Source organism: Coptis chinensis, chromosome 4 (genome assembly GCF_015680905.1).
Source record: "Coptis chinensis isolate HL-2020 chromosome 4, ASM1568090v1, whole genome shotgun sequence".
Taxonomy (NCBI): Eukaryota; Viridiplantae; Streptophyta; class Magnoliopsida; order Ranunculales; family Ranunculaceae; genus Coptis; species Coptis chinensis.
Window position 1 is genome coordinate 8,700,169 of NC_141459.1, and position 20,871 is coordinate 8,721,039.

The following is a 20,871-nucleotide window of genomic DNA, read 5'->3' on the forward strand; positions in this document are numbered from 1 at the left end:
GCCCTCAATCAGGAGCCCATCTGAGATAGTGGAGGGGTGGAGCCCTTCACGGACAATGAGGTCCAAATCCGACTTGGGGGCAAATTGAGTTGCCCTCAGTCAGGAGCCCATCTGAGATAGTAGGGGGGGAGCCCTTCGCGGACAATGAGGTCCAATTCTGACTTGGGGGCAAATTGAGCTGCCCTCAGTCAGGAGCCCATCTGAGATAGTAGGGGGGGAGCCCTTCGCGGACAACGAGATTCGTGTCCAACATGGGGGCAAACTGAGCTGCCCCCAAGGATCTCCATGTAACAAGAGGTTAAGTTCGGGCAATTGAAGCAAGTGGTGAACACAGTGATATAGTATGGAGCAAACACAGGGCCAGGAAATAAAAAGAAGAAACTACCGCGAACGGGATGGTTAAAAGGAAAACATAAGTGTGAGCCCGCTGGGATCACCCAGAAATACGGGACATAACGTACATACAAAATGAGCAAGAACAAAATATGGATAGAGTAAGCAAACACAAAGAAACAGTTTCTAGTTCAATGTTCAGCAGCAGTGTCTGGTAAAGTGGGATTCCCAGCTATGTCTTTATGAGGAGAACCTTCAGAGATCACCACCACAGCGTCCTCAGCCGCGGATCCAGTGTTGATATCACCCCCAGGGGGCGGCGAAGAGGCCATTGAAGGACCAACCTCTGGAACTGGGGCCGAAGAGGGCGAGGGGAGGAGTTTCCCAGCAGCAGTGAGATCGTCGAGCTGGCGCTGCAATTCTCGGGCTATCTTCTTTTCAGCCAAAACCCGGAAACGATCTGACGCAACCTTCAGCGATTGCTCCAGTTTCTCTTGGGCCGCCGCCTCTTGGGCTGTCTTCTCGCCCTCCATTTTGGCACGCAGCTCAGACAGTTGCTGATTGAAGGCCTCCTCCGCGTTCTGCTGAAGCTTATGGGATTTAAGAGCGGCGAGGCGAGCATTATCGCGATCTTTCTCCAGACGCTCATATCGTATTTTCCAGCCTTCGGGCCCATGTATTTCCTGCTTCACAGCCTCCAGAGTTTCCAGGGTACTGGTGAGACCGCGGATGACGTAGCCTACATCCAGGCTCAGCTGTACACAAAGGAGACGTTAAGTGTCTTATCCACAAAAAATATCAAGATAATAGCGGACTAAGACATACCTTCTCCCAGCCTGTAGATGGCAGCGCGGTGGGCAGCGAAGGTCCCAGAGTCGCCATAGGCTTGGTCACGAGGTAGATGGGGGCTGAAGAACAGAGTGGCAGCGACTGCAGCGTTATCCAGAGCTGAGTCGCGCGTGGTGACTGCCCGATCCCTAGCTTTGAAGTCCGGGCGCCAAACCTCGTGGGGAATGCGGCGGGGCGCTTTCCTTGCACGACGACGAGTGGAAGATGAGTGCCGCGGCAATGCCGGGTACAGAGCAGCAAAGCGAAAGAGTTTCCGCCGCTCGCCCGGCAGGCTGGCGGCGCTCTTGGTCGCGAATCGACTTCGCCATCTTCTTCGTCACTGTCCCACAATTTCAACTTGGTGGCGTCCATAGCTGGGGCGGTGGGGGAAGTAGGATCAGCAGCTTGGAAATCGTCCTCCCAATCAGCGATGGAGGAGTAAAAAAAACGGGGGTTACTCCGTTGGAAAGGTTCCGCAGGGCGTTGAGGTTGTTGGCGGCCGCGGCCCCGTTTTGGCGGCGGTTCCTTTGAATGGGAAATCTTCTTGGTATATCCCCTCTTCTTGAATTTGGGGGGGGAAGCTTTGGGCAACCTTTCTTTGGGAGGAGGTAGACGGTAGAATGGGCCTTGGTACTTGCCGAAGTCTTTGAGAGACGGGTCCAGAAGAAGAGGAGTGCCTTTCTCCGGATCGATGCCTAGAACTTCACACTGATCACTTCCCAGGTCGCGAAGACTCTGGAAGATGGCGGAATTGACACCGAAATATAGCTGGGAGTGTGAGTCTGGTCTCCAACCTGTGCCCATGCAAAGAACATTGGGGTGAGCGATGGGAATACATAAAAAGAAAACATAGGCGGGCGGTCTATACTTACCGCTCGAGAGAAAATGTAAATGTCTCAGAGATACTTCAGGGAAGCGTCGGACGACGTGAAGCTCCCGACATATCTGGCGGATAGTGGTGCCACACTTTGTCGGAAGAGGTGATGTTGAGAACAAAGGACTTCTTTTCGATCTATCGACGCATCAGGGATTTGTAGCCTATACTTCCGAATTTGGTACTCTTCTTTAGGTAATAGTGGGAGATCATGTCGCGGAGTTGGATGGGTGGGGAGTTGGTTTTGTTATAGAAATTGGCGGCGTACATAACACGCCAGAAGTTTCCAATACCCTGACACGGGGGGATATTGAAATGGTTGCAAACTTCTACATCTAATAGGGACAGAGGAAACCGAAGACCGGCCATGATTTGTCCCACAGTAGCGACAAGAGCGCCTGGCCGAGGTGTGACCAAATGTGGGAAGTGGGTAACCCCGGGCACATGCTCCAAAATCACATCGTCTGGGATACCATAAGCCGCTTTGACCGCAGCCAAGTTAGGTCGGCGGTAGTGTGAAGGGGGCGGAGGGAGCTTGAACGATCTCCCAGACGTGGAAGGGATAGCGATTGGGGAGTCTGAATCTGAGGCCGCGGACTCTGATCTCACAACAACAGGGCTACTGGATCTGGAGGAAGGAGAACTAGATCTAACGGATTTGGCGGCGGAGGTGCTTGTCGACTCAGAAGCCGACATGATGCAAATTACACTAGACGTAGAATGGAAAAGATGAAAGGACTAAGCTACGCCCGTGGAAGAATCCACGAAACACTAGAGAACAACCAAACCAATGGTATAATAAAAGTTCGAGAGATAAAGGAAAGAAGAAACGAACCTGATTTGCGAGGCAGCAGCGAGCAAAGAGAGTAGTACAAATCGAATCGGGAGCAAGAACAGTGGAGATTCACCGGGAGGAAGAGGGAAGACAAGAAAGTCAGGCGATCCCAAAAGGAAAAACAGAGAGAGATGAAGTTGAAAGGTTTAAGTGAGAAGAAATAAAAGGGAGTGAGAGAAAAGAGGAAGGGTTTGAGAGAGAAAAGGAAGTGTTTGAACGAATTTCGAAGCGGCAGGGGTAGAGCAGTAATTTCCAGAATACAAAGACCGAAGAATCAGAAGAAAGGCCCGGTGGGGTGACACGTGGAGGGGGCTAAGAACGAGGGCTTAATGTTTCCGCGACGCTATCATAATTGCTAAAAAGGCGTGCAAGGCACGCCGGGGGTATGAGCTCTCAAATCAAAGTCGAGAACACGCGGGCCCTAGAGAAAGGACCCAACACCGGCCAGCCGGACCCTTTCATCCGGGCGAGGTGATGGGCTCTAGGGCCAGTACTAGAGATCCGCGGCTTGGGCGAGAAAGTATCTCGACCCAACCTTAGATCCGAGGACCGGAGAGGGGCATCCAGACGACCTAATATATGACTACTAAGACGATCGGGTGTGTCCCGGGTCAAGCAACATAACGTATAGTCCGCCGCTAATTATAAGGCCGCTGGACTCGAAGCGCGAAAGATCGGTGGAGGTATTATGAGTTGAGGAGATGTTGGATAAGGAAAGAAAGAGCTCGAGAAGAAGCCAAGACACGATCTCTCGAGGAGACAGTGGACGCCCCAGGGCGTGGGGGCATGTAAGGAGATCATGGAAACGTAAGAGCGGGTTAGAGAAGATGGGAGCGTTAAAGAAAAGAGGCGGTTAGGAAGTATATAAAGGAGGAGGAAGAGAAGAAAAAAGGAGGAGAAAAAGAAAAAGAGAGAGAAGAGAGGGGAGGAGTTTATAGGTTGTAATTTGGGACAACACAAATAACAATCAAACCAAATTGGTGTTTGTTGGGTTTGGGGGTGGGGGAGGGGAAAGACTCTAATTTCCCATCTAATAGGGGAAATCTTAATTGGCTCATCTAGTAGGGATAATACTACTTAACCCTTTTTAAAATAGTAAAAGATCCATACGGCTGAGAAATTGTTGGTATTTTTTTTTTAATACAGTACTCTTTCTTTATCATTCTTATCATTCTTGTTGATGAATTTTCAGAAATTCTGACAAAGCTAATGTCTATCGTTGTGAGACGTAGCTATAAATGCGGCTCTTCTAATCTCATCCAAATGTGACCATGGGAACCCCATCCACCGGATTTTGCAGACATGATATCTTCCTATATCAGAAGAATCCAACTATTAATCCAGGTTTAGAGGACTAAAACCAAATATTTTGGCATACGATGGCAATAAAATAGGATTAAGCAAAAGCACCATAACCAAGAAAGAACATCTACTGAGGACCCTCTTAAATCATGATTGTCACTATATTTGTTAGCTAGTGTTTAGTGTTTACGTTCATCAGGATCTCATGAAAGATTAGTATATATAATACTGAAGTTTATAGGTGAAAATGAAAGGCAACTTACATAGATGGTATGTATAATACTGAAGTTTATAGGTGAAAATGAAAGGCAACTTACATAGATGGTAGCATGTCACGATGGACCAGTTCAAGACATTGTCCAAGAAGCCAAATTCTTGGACGAATAATTGAGAAACAATATAGGACGCTTGTACCTATATATGGCCAAGTAGGCAACCGTTGCTCCTGTGTCCTGTTAAAATTTTCTATTTTTGACCCATTATAAGGGCCCAGTCCTCCTAACTTCTGCACCAGATCGAGAACCCCAATTTCTTGGAAAACAAGGAATGTGTAAGAGAAATTAAAAATTGATCAAATACAACTTGCCCGTTTGTCATTTGGTGTAGTCCACATACATGGTCACTGCACTAAGAGGATAGAGAAGCTCAAAGTTGTGAGACAACCACTGCCACACGCTGTAATGCAAGTTGGGGAGAAGTATTCCTTTCGGTAGAGTCTGGCTGCTCCTGAGAGTGAACAATAGTTTTTATTAATACAAGTGGGATCTTTGATTTTGACGTATATATTCTTTTGCTACTTATTAGCTTGTGCTTAACATACTAATGCCCAACTTCCAGTATGCTCCATACGTAAGTGATCTTATTTAATTTTCGTTAGTGTCATGACCGTAATTGTTAATAAAAAACCAGTCTTTCAAAATGTTAAACGTTAAGCCCTAAGACTGCGGTCAAGTCGATATTGCTAGAACATAACTTAGGGTGAGGTTTGTTCTTTCAGCTCTGACTAGCATCGAATTTTCAGCACTTAAATAATTAGCCGGTGCTGAATGATAAGTGCTTATTGTGACTCAAAACTAGTAGTGTTAATTTGTTAAACACTGAAAGTATGAAATGCTGTGAAGAAACAAACAAGAACAAAATTGCTGAACGGTAATCACTTATACTTAGCTGCTGAGTGCTGGAGAAAAAAAACGTACCTATATCTTTTCCTCTACCAGGGAACATTAAAAAAAAAAAAAAATATATATATATATATATATATATAAAGAGAGAAAAAACGATATATGTAATTGTCTCTCTTCTAATTTGTGCCCAAGAGCTCAAGAGACATCATCTACAAAGAGCTCTCGATCAACTGATCTTGATTCTCAATCTGGTATATGCACTAAAAACCTATCGTTGTGGAAGAACTCCATCAGCTTTTTCGTATTTTCTTGTCTAATGAAGTTCACTATCCACAAGATCGAGGACCTTTATTCCCATCAGATTATTTTCCTAGATGCCTTAATGTACGTACACAAAAGTCTATAGCTAGCTCAGAAATGGTTTTGGTATAGATGGTGTCATTGATAACAAAAGTTAGATTTGATTCCACATGGGTCCAAGGTCTACACCATTTCATGTTCTATGTAAAGGAGGACTAGGTTGGCAGCTTTCACAAGTTGAAACTAGAAACTTGAAACCAAAACAACGACATGGAAGTACGTATGCAACATAAACACAGTCTTTATTTTTAATAACAAAGGGAATAAAATAAAATAATTGGTCACCATCACATACTCTTGTTCTCTAACGTGTGTCCCTCATTCGAGCACTTTATTTCGTATTCTAATTTAATCATAAGAGCAATATAAACTTTAGTTCTTTTCATAAATGACGTGGTCCTCTTGAAAATATACATCCATACCTACAAACTCAATAAAATCCTAATGTGATAAACTCGAACAATACCCACATCATTATATGGCCGGCCTGGTATTCTCGATCTAACTATATCCACAAATCCCACAATTCCACATGCCTCGGGCCACATAGCTTGAGTAACAACTAACAACTGTGCAATTTCTAACAACAAACAACATTTCCCATCACTAAGGTACGTATTTAGACGACGATCGAAATTCATTATTATGCTCAGCTGGTGATCTCTAAGTTGGTTATTAGTTGGAGATACCTACTCGCGCGAACCAATTTTGTTCTTATGATATGATCATCCTAAACATTTAGGTGATTATGCTCAGATTTATTGGGCAATTCGCTTGACTTATTTCGTGCTAATTGATATGCATTATATATGCTAAAAATGGCCAATCAGCTTCTGATCGATCTGAAAAAAATGAGTCACTGCATGACTCTCTTCAACCATAAACAAGCAAATTAAAAGAAGTTAAAGAACCTACCATGTCCAGAAACTAAACTCAAAACAAGTTTTCTTTATAACATAATAATATCGCTATATTATTTTTTAATTATAGGGATTAAGAGCAATCTGATGTTTTGTTCGCTGATCAATGCGTCAGAATATACAGCACGAACATTGACCATGCGTTGCATGCATGTGGTGATGAGGATCATGCACTTAATCTCCAGATTATTTATTGCGAATTTGGGAAATATAGACATTAATTCCGTGGAAATGATGAAATGTTAAAGAAACTTTGTTTTTTTTTTGAAAAAAAATATATGCATCATTTTAGACAAATTCTTACCAAAAACGCAAAAAGTGTCAAAAGTTACAAAATTTCAGTAAACTTTCGGATCTTTGATTTGTCGATATTTCAAAATTCTTGACTATGATTGGAGAGGAAAATGACGTATTAAACACTAACAACCACTAATCAAAGACTAATTAAAGATGAGTAAAGTAAGCATCAAACGAAGAAAGAAAGATAAATTAAGCTTTTGTCTCATATATGACACCTGTTAACACTATACCTAAACAATACATTTTTTTTTTGATAACTCTGAAGTCTAAACAATACATTAAACTGAGGCGTTTATCAAATCAAAGCTTTCTAAATCATTCATTATGATTAAACTAATGGGCATCAATTAATTACATCATCGACCATATTATTTTGCCTCCTAAGATTGACACGTCGTGATAAGCTTGTCGTATTAATAAGTTATTTATATCCAATCATTTTGCACATGGCATGGATGTTCACGTTCCCATAGGATTGCCTTCTATGCAGGAGAAAATAATATCAAGTGAAGAATCCAAAGATTCAAAACAAAGCGTTTCGTGTGTGTTTTGGGTTGCACTATAAGCGTTTTCATGTTTATAGAAAAAAATATATATAAGAGTTTTCATTCTTTACCAGGAAAAAAAAACGAGTTTTCATTCAATGAAAGATTCGTTATTTCTAATCTTACCACCTTTAATAATAGTAGAAACTTTTGTTGGACTTGTGATTGAATATGATATATTTAGTGATCATGTTAAATAATTTTATTAAATTGAGTCATTGATGGTGTATTTGATAGTTTGACACCACGATTTATTTTTCCAACACGATTTATATATGGGTTAATTAGACTAAACCTATCAAAGTATGTACCTGTTTATATTAAAAATTTTATTGTTTAAATCATTAGACTTTTAGAAATATCCATTATGATTTATGTTTCACTTAATGTCAGAATTGTCTGTATTATTTTTTTTCTCGATCACTCTCCTACTCTATTTTTGCTAACATTACCACCATATCTATACAAAATTACAAAATAAGATAATATATATATGTATATTGATATAAACCTTTAAAACTATTAAGAAGACCAATTTTGCTATAAATGAGGGTTAAGAGTGAGAAATAATAATTGGTAGGGTGGGGTGGAATTCAAAATGTGTGATTATTGAGTTTAAGTATTTTGAATGGAGAATATTCAAAAAGTTGGTAGGAATGTTTTAATGAACAAATATAGAAATAAACTCTCTTGGAACGGAAAATTGTAATTTTTAATCAAAACTTACTCAATCCAATTTGTTTTGGACTGATGATAAGAGGAATTGAATATTTGGAGGTTGAAATTGAGTATCATTGGATTTACTTAAGGTTGGATATGTTATTGGCATTGGGGTTATGGGATTTGGGTTGTGATTGATTGTATTGTGGAATTAAGTTGGGGTTGGGCTGTTGGGGAGGATGAGTGATCGGGGAAGAAAATAAAAAGGTCAAATATAACATGGGTAGTTATGAAATTAAGTGAAATAACAACCAGAATAGATATTCAAGTCTAATAATTTAAACAATAGGTGGTTTAATCTAAATGGATACATATTTTGGAGGATTTAATCTAATTAATCCTTTATTTATTTAGATTTTGAATTCATTATTCAGGTAGACCCTATAAATTTTGTACTAACATTGTAACAGTAATCAATTCTGAAGATATACATTATCATTTTACTAATAAGTTGGCATGTTCTAGCCGGTGCTAAAATTCAATCTTGTGTGGGTACTATGTATTTGGATTTTGGAATATACAATCCATAATGCCTCTTTTCCATCTAAAAACGTTGGAATTCAATTTAGTGAGATATTAATACATACACGTAGAATTAAATGGGCATCCTATGGCCTGGCAACATGGAAACCCAATTTTCACCTAAACACTACTCGTTTTTCTTCTCGACAACAGCTGTTTTTAGGTAGGATCTATCCTTTAAGTTGTTGTCCTGTTGATTAGGGATAGATTTTCTTCAACTTTTGGACACACTTAAATTTAGCTATTACGACCAACAAATCACGGCAGTTTTCGGTAAACTTTTTTCTGATTTTAGACTTGGGCTATATATTATATATGCACTTGGAGACTTGGACTATTTTTTTTTTTTATAAAATTTGTATTTTCCCAAATTGAAATTGTACTTGGTTTCTATTGAGTGCTGCGCAAGATTAGTTTTATTTTTTTTATAAATTGTGAAATTTGAAAGGAAAGTATTTGACCAAGTACAGACGTACAGAAACTTGATACAATATTTGTCTTGATTCATTAGTTAATCTAGTCATGATCAAATAATAAAAACATCTCAACCGTTAGATTTTATTTCCTTCCCCTCAAAATACAAAAATCTATAAATTTACACAAAATTCCAACACACCTTCTCTGTTCAACTTCTGCTCTTAGCCAGAGCAGACAATTTTTTTGCCCCACTCTTTCGACTTGTCCATCTCTTTCCTTCAATCCCAACCTCTCTTTTAAACATCAAATTCTGTTGAAAACTTGGTTTAAATCATTAAATTTGGTTCAGAAATAGAGAATTGAACTTGTTAAAGACTTAATTTTGAAGTATGAAAGCTTGGGTAATTAGTTAAAAGTGAAAAAAGATTGGATTTTTATCATCTGAGTTGCTTTTTTTAAGGTAATTGAGAAAGTTAAGCAAATTTTTTGATTAATTTGTTTAGTTTAAGTGATGTATTATTAGGTGTTAACGTGTTTAATTAAAAAGTTTCCAATTGTGTTTGCTTTTAAGTAGCTTTATTTATTGTGTAAAAGTTATCATTTACTTGGTTTCTTTCTTTAACAACTTGTTGTCTGTGGTTTCATTTACATGTTTTGGTGTTTGGGGGTATCATCATCTATTTGTGGAAATTTCTTTATATCTTCATTTTTTTGTTGGTTGTTTCTTTATATCTGATTGATCATTTTTTGACCTTTCAACTTTTAAAGTATAAGTATACCCTTTTCATTCATTTCACCTCATTGTTGAGAATTTGAGGCATACTAGTACCTGCTATAAATCACAATGGCTGTTGCTTTTACCCGTTTGTCGTGGTGGTTGTGGGGTGGAAAGGATCATGAGTCTAGTGTTTCTAATGGCTCTTCACTGAATAACTCTACATCAGACTTTGGTTTGGGTTTGAGGGAACCTGAAACTGTGAAGTTTGCATCAGTGAAGAGGGGGAAGGTGCACTCTACATCGAAGAGGACTAAACGAAAATGGAATAGTCGAGAAGAGCGAAGAGTTGATAGGGAATATGATTTGGTATTGGTCCCGTCGGATGGGGGATGTATGTCGGGTTCGGAATCAGATGATTCTGATTGGTCTATTGGTTGGATGGAACCACATGCTCCTGATTTCCAAAGTGATGATGAAACTGAGAGCAGTTTTGCTGTGCTTGTTCCATGCTATGGCCGTGGTCGGAAGGAGATTGTGGAGAATTCAAACGACCACATATTGGGTGTGATTGGAGACATCACAAATGGATATTCTGCTGGTAAGAACCACCTTCTTTTGCAATAGTTTTTTTCCCCCTATGGTCATAATTTTATTTTGTGTTTTAATGTGGGGTTTTTTTTTTAATGATATACGTGAAGCAATTAGTTGTTTAGAAACATATTTTAAAGCTAAATCTGGAACTATTGGAAATGGCTATCCTTTGAACACCATAGCTTTGTGGCTTTTGGTGAATTGAATATCTGAACATGACTACCATATGGGAAGATTGAATTCTATGAGAATCTAGAGGTTCTTGTTTTATGGTTTAGGTTTTCTTGGTTCATCATTCTATCATAGAAAAGTTCAGGTACCAATTATGCAGACGATGTATTCTTTAGCCTTGCGTGTGCTGTGCATTTGTTTGTGTCTTATTAGATTGCACCTGTACAAAACATAGGCCATTGACCACCCTATTAAATGAGTTTTACATTTTCAAGTCGTGTTCTTTCCAAATGAAAACCATGCTTGTCTCTAATCTAAAAGGAGCAATAATTGTAGGAGAAACTGGAAAGCAACTGTTGCAATCCGAGGGCATTGGTTAAAAAAATTGGGTGATTTGTCTGTATTCGTTTCCTTTCACTAGTTTCCGTCAAACAGCTGACTCCTTTATTGTACGTTCTCTCCCTCTCCTCTACTACCTCCAATGCTGTGAATGCATGGTTTATGAGATTGAGCACGATATAATTGGTGCCTCTATAAGCGACCTTCTTTTGTTTGATATACATTTTATGATTGACATTCAGTTGTATATACTTCTCGTTTCTTTATTTTTTGCTAATGTTTTTTGTAGGTAATATTTTTACTGAGCACCATTTTCTATTTTGCTCATAAAGAATGAAAGAATATTGCATTAGATGTGAAATCAAGAAGCAAAAGAATGACTGTTAGCTAGAAATAGAAATTCCACTCTTGCCAATTTGTTGAATCGCTTGAAACATTGTACGCTTATTTCATACTTGGAAGAAAGAAAAGGTTGATGTATATTTTGTATACTTATTGACTGCGCTTGCGAGTTTCTGTTTTCACTGCACGGTGAAGGGAAAATTTGATGCTTCTTCATATTTGATTCTAATTTCTTGATCCACGCTTAGTCGTTTTCTTCTTCTTGGTTTGATGTGCAGAGGGCAAGAAGTATATGGAACAGTGGCTTTCTTCTCTCCAGAACAACTGATGGGCTGGATGACCTGATTGTTTCCGGTATCCTGCTGATGCTTCATTTTGGTTATGTTCGTAGAACACCTGTGAATGGCAAAAATAATAATAAAAAAAAAAAAGAAAAATGAAAAAGAAAAAAATATTCTTGCAGTTCTCAGTCATTGAAGATCAATATGAGGTTGACTATAGTCACTTCCCAGAGTAAAGAATGGGAGATGTGCAAGAGAAGCAGAAGAGGTGATTGTTTTGATCGTTCTAGTTTGAAGACCTGTTCACTTTACATAGTACTGTTACGGAGAAGCTGTGTGTTTATTGTTTATGTATTGTGCAGTTGCATCATTTTCTTGTTTTCCCTCCTGTGAGAATTAGAAACACGATGAGAGGTGAAGAAAGTGTTCTTAGGAAGCGTGGGGGTGTTACTATTATATGCAAATTCTTTAGTGTAAATAACGAGTTCTGTACATATTGGACGCATAACTATACCCCAACTTACAACTGATGTAAATAAATGGCTATATTTTGTCTATAATTTCAATGGCCTACTTGTTTTCTTTTTACTTCTCCTGTGCAAAGTATTACCTTCACTTGATATTTTGATTCTTCACGTCCCCTTTTGTTGATGTTAGTTATTGGTGAGTTTGTGCTCACTACTTCACTGATAGCTAGAGGTAAAGGATAAGAGATGAATGGCTGGTGTATGTGGTCGTGCCGTTTGGATATTACAATGAAGTTGCACACTTAGCAAAAAAAAATTATGCAATTATGTAGGACCATTTTTGAGTACGATAAGAACTATTGTTAAAAGGACTTGGGACCGTGGTCCACCTGTCAGTATTTTTTGATCTGGTTCTCACATGTTAAGCTGTTGGGCGTTTGTTGAACAGCATTGGTCCCTTGTTTTGGTAATTAACTAAACTGCTAGCTGTGGTGCCCAATTGAACTGCATAAAGGGTTGCTGCTCTTTCTAATTCTCGTTGTCTTAGCTTAGAAGGTTAGAAGTGATTCTCGAAGCGCATTCAATTATGTTTGAGTAGTTCCTTTGGATTTGAGATGGTCCTTTCTAGGCTTGAGTCAAATAAATCCGCCCTTTCACATTTGGTTGAAACTATATATTCCTTAGTAGTGAGCTCTCCTGAGGTGTAGTTGAGATAGTTTCTGTGTTACAATGATCAAGCTGAGCGAATCCCATCTCTCCCGTAGCGGTATCATGCCAATTGCGCCTTCTGCGGTCCATACTTAAGTAATGATGGATACTCTGCGGTCAGAACGAATTGACATTATCTCTGACCAAAACCTATCCTTATAGAATACATCTCTACCAAATGTCCATGTCTCTGATGAGTACATAGGCAAACCTGGGAATGACCAACCCATAGGCCATATAGCTAACCAATTCAGTCCACACTCCACAGCCGGCTGCTTCAAACATTCAAACCTATGTTCTTTGTTCATGGTGTTTTATATTCTTTGGATGTTACTTCTGAAGTGGAGTACGAATCACGTAACCCTAATATATGTACAAATAGTGTACGAAGTAGGTGATGGTACGCATTGTTTGGCTCCGCACCGTGAGGCAAACTTTTACCTAACTAAAAATCCAAATGAACGATCATACTTCTTCTCACTATGACCCAATGCACCCAGTGTAAATGTGCAATTTCCACGAACTTATTGTTATACTGAATCCCAAGACCCGCAACTGATACTCACGTTGAAGTTCAACGTTTAACTAATGAATTATGGGGGACTTCGAGGATTATGTTGTGACTTGTGAGCCTCTGGAATGATAAAAATCCATCGTGCCAAAGGGGCCAGACGTGGTCGTCAAGCAGTTGGGACCAAAAAAGAAGTTTGTCAGACCAGGCATGACTTTTAAGTAGAATCTGGTTGAAATATTTATAAAAGTGAGGCATCATTAACCCAAAAAAACAAATAGCCCCTAAGCATTGAAATCCGCTTTGCATCGTTTGCAACTTTCCAGTTTCCACAAATAAAACTGTTTTATACTCCTAAAAAACAAAGAGCTTATTTTCTTGTTTATAATTTATAGTTGATCAATTCAGCAGAAACCTTGAGCTTCAGTACCTTTAGGGGGACGCAATAATTGGGTAAGGCAATAAGATGGTACAATTTTTTCTTTCATTTTATTTATAGTTCAGTATAGTTCTCAAATTTTATTGGAAAAAAAGAACATGTACTTGGCAATTTGGCATTTCCATAGTATGGTTTAAAATTCAAAAAATAATAAAGAGAAAATATAAATTTAATAAGATTGAAATTTAAGCCAATGCCTCGTATGCTTGAACTTACACATTGTGGTTACTTAGAGGACCATCAAGTCATCAATAGTAGAGAAGGGTATTTTGAGGTGTCTCAATTATCTTTCCTAACTTCTTGTGGTTCTTAAAGTAGAGAAGGACCACAAGCAATGCAAATATATCATTGAGATTTTTTATTCTTTCGTTTTGGTAGACTAATAATTCAATGAAAATACTCTCAAAGCAATAAACAAAAGTGCCCAGTTTGGAACCGCGTTGTTCTTCCTCACAAGCATCTGTACCAGTGAACTCCTAAACATGGAGCATATCCCACGCTTTACACCTGTGCCGTTTTGCTTATTGATGAGATAATTTACATTTATTTACTAAATTGCGTAAACTTATCAATTTATCATCTGTTACGTGCGTATAAATCTGTTATTTCTCAGCTAGGGATCATTTTTATTCATACATGCATGCGTAAGTTTTTAGTTATTCAGTTCTAACTGATTTATCGTTTGCAGTTAGTATCTCTTAAATTATACCAAAACTAGGGGGAAAAGATAATAAATATCCGTACTAAGGAACCATTATAATTTGAGCATGTCTTCAGTTCAAAAAAACTCACGCCGAGATGTAAAAAAAAATACTTGTGCGTACATTAATGTGGGCCTTTGGATCAAAGTCAAAAAAAAACTTTTGCACATTACTATTGTCGCCGCACGATCCGCATCCAAACCTCCGTTTTGCGAACAAGAATGAGTGGCGGGTTATAATGATTTGATAGCAAATACCTTCAAATTTGAAGAATGCGACCCACGGATACGTCCACCTAGATTTAGGAACCATTATAATTTATATACATTTCCCACATAAACATTATATTTGACATGTTCATTTTCAAAATTTTGAAAAATGTAGTACCCTGCTAGAAACTAACTGTAATTGTGTAAGAGTAATACAAAATACCAAAATTACTAAAATGAACTTGTCAAATGTTTGTGTGCGAAATTAATTAATAACTTAAAAGCACAGCTTCCAGTTATGTATGGTTGGAAAATCATGGGTGAGAGTTTTGAGCAACAAATTAACAATGGCCATTTGAATGGATATCTTAATTAAAATGTTAATATTTTAATAAAGCAATGTTAGGGGTCTGTTTGACAATTTCATAAATGGATCAGTTATTTGAAGTTGGTCGTTATCATGATCAAAACACGTAAAGTACCAAAAAAAAAGATCTTGGGGTTGGTCTCTTTTTTATAAAAAACAGAAAAGGAAAAGCATGGTTGGATTCTGTATATTAAACTCGGAAGACATGGTACCCTTTATCTCAAAAATCCAAACTGGCAAAGCTATAGCATGCCACTTGGATACACTTCATTAATAGTTGCCTTGTGCTTTTCATATAAGGCTGTCCACTAATTCCGAACTATTTCTTCTCTTCTCCATTCAACTTGAAACCTTCCATTCTTAGAATTTTAGCTCAAACAAGCTAAGTCAATTGGTTGTGTTTCATGTTTTGTTTCAGACCCTTTTCTTCTTTCTACATTGTGGTTTCTCTAATGGACTACTTCTTTTGATCTGGTAGAGATAGAGTTTAGAAGTCAAGAAATAGAAAGATGTTGCATAGAGCTGCAAGCAATGCTTATTCATGGTGGTGGGCAAGTCACATTAGGACAAAACAATCTAAATGGCTCGATAATAATCTTCAAGGTGAGTTTTGGGATTTTTTTTTTGACAATTTGCATTGGTTGGAGGAGTTTAAATTATTCAGATTTGGTTAATAATGCAATGTACTTCTCTAAGTAATTTCGATTTACCTATATCAATAAGGCGATGTGATCGCATCAATACAGATAAAATGCATATGTTGTATTGTTGAACTGCACATTGCATTTCACCTCTGATTTCAAATGCAAGTTGGTTTAATGCAACCATTTAATCTTTTCGTAGTTCCTTTAATCTCGTTACTTCTATAAGCTTGTAATTTTATTTTCTCAAATTATCTATGTTGTTGGTTAACTCTCAATTAGTATTTACCTACGATGAGGGTATAGGAAGTGTAAAACTATGTGCCATGACTAGAGCCTAACAGAGAAACCAGAGGATTTTTTTTTTTACTGTTATAGATCATGCCTGTTTCCTTTTCATATTATTCTTTACAATTTGATTGTTTTTTTTTTGGGTGAAGTTAACAATCTGATTGTCAATTACAAATATAGAGTCTTCATTTGACCAGCTAATCATTTCTTCCTCTGTAATTAGAATACTTGTACCCGTAGTTGCAACTTTACAAGAACAAATCTGATTTAAAAATATCTGGAGTCTACGAAAATGCAGAAGTATTCGTTTTAATTTTCTAGGATATAAGACATGATGGTCTTTGTTCAAAACAACAAGCTTAATCACAAAGCTCAGTTTCTACTTGATATTTCTTAGGTTTTAAGTGCATATAGTTTCATCAAGATTTAGAGAAGAATAGTACTCAGGATGATCTTTGTTTCAATTTATTAACAAATATGAGTTGTGAATGTACAAGAAAATGTTATGTAATCGGATTAAATTGTGGCATTGCAGAAATGGATGAGAAGGTGAAATATATGCTTAAGCTCATTGATGAAGATGGAGACTCGTTTGCCAAGAGGGCTGAGATGTACTACAGAAAGAGACCTGAATTGATAAGCTTTGTTGAAGAATTTTATCGGGCCTACAGAAGCCTGGCTGAGCGGTATGACCACATCTCAGGGGAGCTCCAAAATGCCAACCACACCATTGCTACTGTTTTCCCTGAACAAGTCCAATTTGCCATGGATGAAGAAGACGATACTGGTTCTCCAAGAGCATCAACACGTCCGTCTGATCCTAGCAAGATCCCTAAAGAGTTGCCTCAAGTCCCAAAAGCAATCAACCCAAACTATCTGAAGAATTTACAGAAAGGGAAAGGTGGGTTTCCCAAAAAATCAACAAAGGAAGTACAGACAAAGACTAACACCACTACTGGTTCTAGTTCTAAAATGAGCAAAAAAGAAGCTGTTGAAGAGATCGATAAGCTTCAGAAAGGGATACTGGCCCTACAGACTGAGAAGGAGTTTGTGAAGAGCTCATACGAGAGTAGGCTTTCAAAGTACTGGGAAATTGAGAAGGTGATCACGGAGATGCAAGCAACAGTTAGCGGTTTGCAAGATGAATACAGTGCTGGTACTGTCATTGAAGATAACGAGGCTCGAACCTTGATGGCATCTACGGCACTGAAATCATGTCAAGAGACCTTGGTTGAGTTGCAGGAGAAACAAGAGAGATCTACCGAAGAGGCAAGGGTGGAATTTGCAAGGATGAAGACTGCCCAGGAGAAGTTGAAGGCCCTCAAGGATGAGTTCCAAAGTCCGATGGATAACTATCCATCTGAGAGAGAAGTCATCTTCGATGGTCCAACATCCATAGATTCTGAGAAAGAAGTTCCCAATGTGCAACAAGAAATACTTGATCCTCAGGTGATACGTGAGAAGATCAAAGACCATTTTAAGATGAACTCTGGGCCATCTGTCACTGTGTCCGAACTGGCAGAGAAAATTGATGAACTTGTAACAAAAGTCATCAGCTTAGAAACGGCGGTCTCGACTCAGACCGCTTTACTTAAGAGATTAAGAACTGAAAATGACGATTTTCAGGAGGACTTACAGAGTTTGGAAGAGGATAAGGCGACATTGCTCCAAGACTCCAATAAGTTGAACGAAAAGCTAAAACTACTGGAGGGGGAGTTGCATGCAGTGCAAGATCTTAACAGGAATGTTGAAAGTCAAAATAGTAACCTCGAAACACATTTCACAGAAGCACATTGCAACCTTGATCATCTTTCGGCAAAACTGAAGCACGTGATGCCTCTGGAAGAAGAGATTGAGATCACAGTTCCCCCACAAGCAGAAGCTGAAGTACTTCTCAATGTCAAACAACACAAAGAGCATGAAGAACCAGAAAACATAGCAGTTATTTCTGAAGATTCCGTTAATGAGAAAGAAGAAACAGCACGAGTAGAGGAGGAGAGAGAGGAGGTTCCCAAGGTTGAGGAACCCGGCTTGTGTGTCAACAATCAGGGAGAAGGTCTTTCAGAGCCCATTGGCAGAGATGACCTTGAAGAAGTTACTGAAGAAATTCAGGAATCAAAGCAGCCGGATGATGTTGCCAAACAGTGTCCTTCACAGCCTGTTAGCAGTGATAACCCAGAAGAAGTTGCTGAAGAAATTCGGGAACCAAAGCAGCCGGATGATATTGAAAGCCAAGATTCATCTCAAACAGATGATCGTGCACTCAACTCCGAACTACAGGAACAGACTGCAGACCAAGAAGAAGATTTACCAAACTGGCAGAAATTATTTTTAAGCGGGATAGATGACCGAGAACGTGTTCTCTTGACGGAGTACACTGCAATTCTCAGGAAGTACAAGGATGCAAGAAAGCAGCTCTCTGAAGTGCAGATGAAAAGCCAAGATAGTATCTATAGAGCAATGAGGCAGATAGCGGAGCTGAAGAGCGCCATGGCCATTAAGGATGAGGAGACACAATCATTGCACCAAAAACTGAAATTCTTCCAACTAACTTCTGATGGGAATTACCACCCGACAGAATCTGAAAACCCACAGCAAGCAAAGGTTCACAGTATGTTCGAGCTAGGATCAAATCTGCAATCTTCCAGTGAACCGACTCTGAGTTTTGATCACCAACAGGTCCCCAATATATTGCAAGATCGAAATGCTGAAGGAACAGAAAGACCAGATGCATCAGCCCCAGAGGTTTCTCCCACAGAAGAAGAGGATGCGGTCAAGGTGATATTCATTGATGAACATCTCACCGTTTCAACCATTGAAGAAAAATTCAGAAGAGACATTGACGAACTTCTAGAGGAAAATCTGGAGTTCTGGTTGAGGTTCAGTGGCTTGTTTCATCAGATACAGAAATTCCAAACTGCAATCGAGGATCTACAGGCCGAATACTTCAAACTGAAGGATAGCAAAAAGCAAGAAGACAGCACATCTTCTAAACACAACCAGTCAATAAAATCTGATGCTCGTCCACTATATAAACACCTGAGAGAGATACAGACTGAATTAACAGTTTGGTTGGAGCAGAACTTGTTACTGGAGGACGAACTGAAGTACAGGAAAGCATCACTCACCAATATACAAGATGAGATAGTAAATGTCTTAAATAGTAGTTCTGGTGTAGATGCAGAGTTCACCAGTTATCAGGCTGCAAAGTTCCAGGGGGAAGTCCTGAACATGCAACAGGAGAATAACAAGGTTGCAGAAGAATTGCAAGCGGGTCTAGAACATGTTAAGGGGCTCCAGGTTGAAATTGAGAAGACGCTTACGCAGATGAACGAGGAATTAAAGCTTTCAGGGTCAAGGAATAACAGTCCTCACCATGTGATCCACTCATTGAGTCGGACTCGGATCCCATTGCGATCATTCATCTTTGGTGCCAAATCCAAAAGGCAGCAGAAGCAATCACTCTTTTCATGCATGAGCCCAGCTTTGCAGAAACAATACAGTGATCTGCACGGCGGCCATAATGTTCATACTTAGATATATTGTTTTAATTTCATGGTTTTCTTTGTTTATATTTGACTACATGGATTGAGCTACTTTAGAAGCAGATAGAGTTTAGTGAGTTTGGGGGTTCTCCTTTTCTTTTGCATGTTTGAAATGATGTGTAGGTTCTTCCATAGGTTGAATTTAATGGTGACAACAATTTTCTTTTAAATTTCTGTCTTAAGTTTTCCAATCACAGCAGGTTATTTTAGTGGTTTTTTTTCCTAGTTTCGTCTCATTAATGTAAGCAAATATAACAGAAACAGGTTGTGAAGCTCAAAGATAACACTAAGTGGGTGTTTGGTTCTCATTTTTTCAAAAAATCATTTTTTTAAAAATATTTTTTTTGAAAAAATATTTATCTAAAAACAGTTTTTTCAATAAAATGTTTGGTTGTGATTTTTCTTAAAATCCAGACATATTTTTATTATGAAAACAGATTTTCACACTATGTTTTCATTATATATTTTTTGCATATCGCTCATTTGCTAATCACTAAAGTCTAAAACATCCATGAGTTCAATTTTATGTCTTTCCCAACTTATTCCTTGAAAAATAAAATAGTTTTTTATTGAAAAACAAGTTTTACCTAATTATCATAAAACAATTTTTTGGGATCAAAAAGTGTTTTTTGGATGAAAAACTATTTTTTTTTTTTTTAAATAGAAACCAAACACATTTATTTTTTCAAAAAATGTTTTTTCACTAATAAACACTTTTTGGCAATAAATAAATAGGATCTACACACCCCCTAAGCTTTCTTTCCCATTCTTCTTACTCCTTTCGTGTGAAATGTGAACTCCAATTAATTTAATTTTAAAAGTAATAGTCAGGAACAGCTTCCAAGCAAATGACAATATTTCAAAGTAACAGGAAATGATACTGGAAGGAGATGGATGGTATCTTATATATCTTTAAGAGAATGTGTCTGTAGTTATTATAGCATCTCCAATGGGGGTGTAAACTGTATAGAGTAGAAAATTTACACCCCAAGTGTCAAAAAAATTTATCCAATGGGGTGCTAAACAGTAAGTAATAGATTATTAGTTGATACTTGATAGAGGGGGTGTAGAATTCCCCATCTCGCTATTAGTTGATAAATAGCCCAGGCAACACTCAGACATCACTCCAAATGACTTCCCTACCTATTTGTAAAGTCTCAATTTGAAAATTTTAAATTCGGACGACACTTGAAGTCACAATTAAATAAAGAGGGACGTCACTTCAAGTGTCATCCGAGTTTAAAATCAAACTTTTTTACACTTCTCCATCTATATAATAAGCTAAGGTTTTTTTAGCACTACAGGACCAAAGGACGGTCCAGATCTATTTTAAGAAAATCTAACGGCTGTTGAGTTTGAACCCTTCATCATTTCTACTGACTTCTTCCCTCACTGCATTCTTTTCAACAACACCCAGTTGAAACACTACTCTTCCCCGCTGCAACAACTTTAACCATAATGACACCATTT

The 20,871-nt window shown here is 38.4% G+C and overlaps 2 protein-coding genes across 6 annotated transcripts; both read left to right on the forward strand.

Annotated features, from left to right (window-relative positions):
- The first annotated feature begins 9,121 nt into the window (after nt 1–9,121).
- LOC147501685 (uncharacterized) lies at nt 9,122–12,082 on the forward strand. 4 transcript variants are annotated; one of them, XR_015221432.1, is made up of 3 exons: nt 9,287–10,396; nt 10,897–11,009; nt 11,520–12,082. XR_015221432.1 is itself a non-coding variant. In XM_086606707.1 (2 exons), exons 1-2 carry the CDS (start codon nt 9,925–9,927, stop codon nt 11,567–11,569), a joined length of 522 nt encoding a protein of 173 aa, XP_086462833.1. In that variant the 5' UTR covers nt 9,122–9,924; the 3' UTR covers nt 11,570–12,082. The 4 variants fall into 4 exon arrangements, 2 of the variants coding, with proteins under 2 accessions (XP_086462833.1, XP_086462835.1); XR_015221433.1 differs by lacking the exon at nt 11,520–12,082 and adding an exon at nt 11,189–11,369 and having other exon boundaries at nt 9,779–10,396; XM_086606707.1 differs by lacking the exon at nt 10,897–11,009 and having other exon boundaries at nt 9,122–10,396.
- Nucleotides 12,083–13,481: 1,399 nt separating this feature from the next.
- NET2D (Kinase interacting (KIP1-like) family protein) lies at nt 13,482–19,571 on the forward strand. Of its 2 annotated transcripts, XM_086606711.1 has the most exons (3): nt 13,482–13,661; nt 15,403–15,527; nt 16,392–19,571. In XM_086606711.1, exons 2-3 carry the CDS (start codon nt 15,434–15,436, stop codon nt 19,391–19,393), a joined length of 3,096 nt encoding a protein of 1,031 aa, XP_086462837.1. In that variant the 5' UTR covers nt 13,482–13,661; nt 15,403–15,433; the 3' UTR covers nt 19,394–19,571. The 2 variants fall into 2 exon arrangements, with proteins under 2 accessions (XP_086462837.1, XP_086462836.1); XM_086606710.1 differs by lacking the exon at nt 13,482–13,661 and having other exon boundaries at nt 14,007–15,527.
- The last annotated feature ends 1,300 nt before the right edge of the window (nt 19,572–20,871 follow it).

Bases quoted from the DNA above. Each gene is read 5' to 3' on its own strand.
- LOC147501685 (XM_086606707.1), top strand. From the start codon at position 9,925: ATGGCTGTTGCTTTTACCCGTTTGTCGTGGTGGTTGTGGGGTGGAAAG. The intron at 10,397-11,519 runs GTAAGAACCACC...TTTGATGTGCAG, and splicing joins CACAAATGGATATTCTGCTG to AGGGCAAGAAGTATATGGAA.
- NET2D (XM_086606711.1), top strand. From the start codon at position 15,434: ATGTTGCATAGAGCTGCAAGCAATGCTTATTCATGGTGGTGGGCAAGT. The intron at 15,528-16,391 runs GTGAGTTTTGGG...GTGGCATTGCAG, and splicing joins GCTCGATAATAATCTTCAAG to AAATGGATGAGAAGGTGAAA.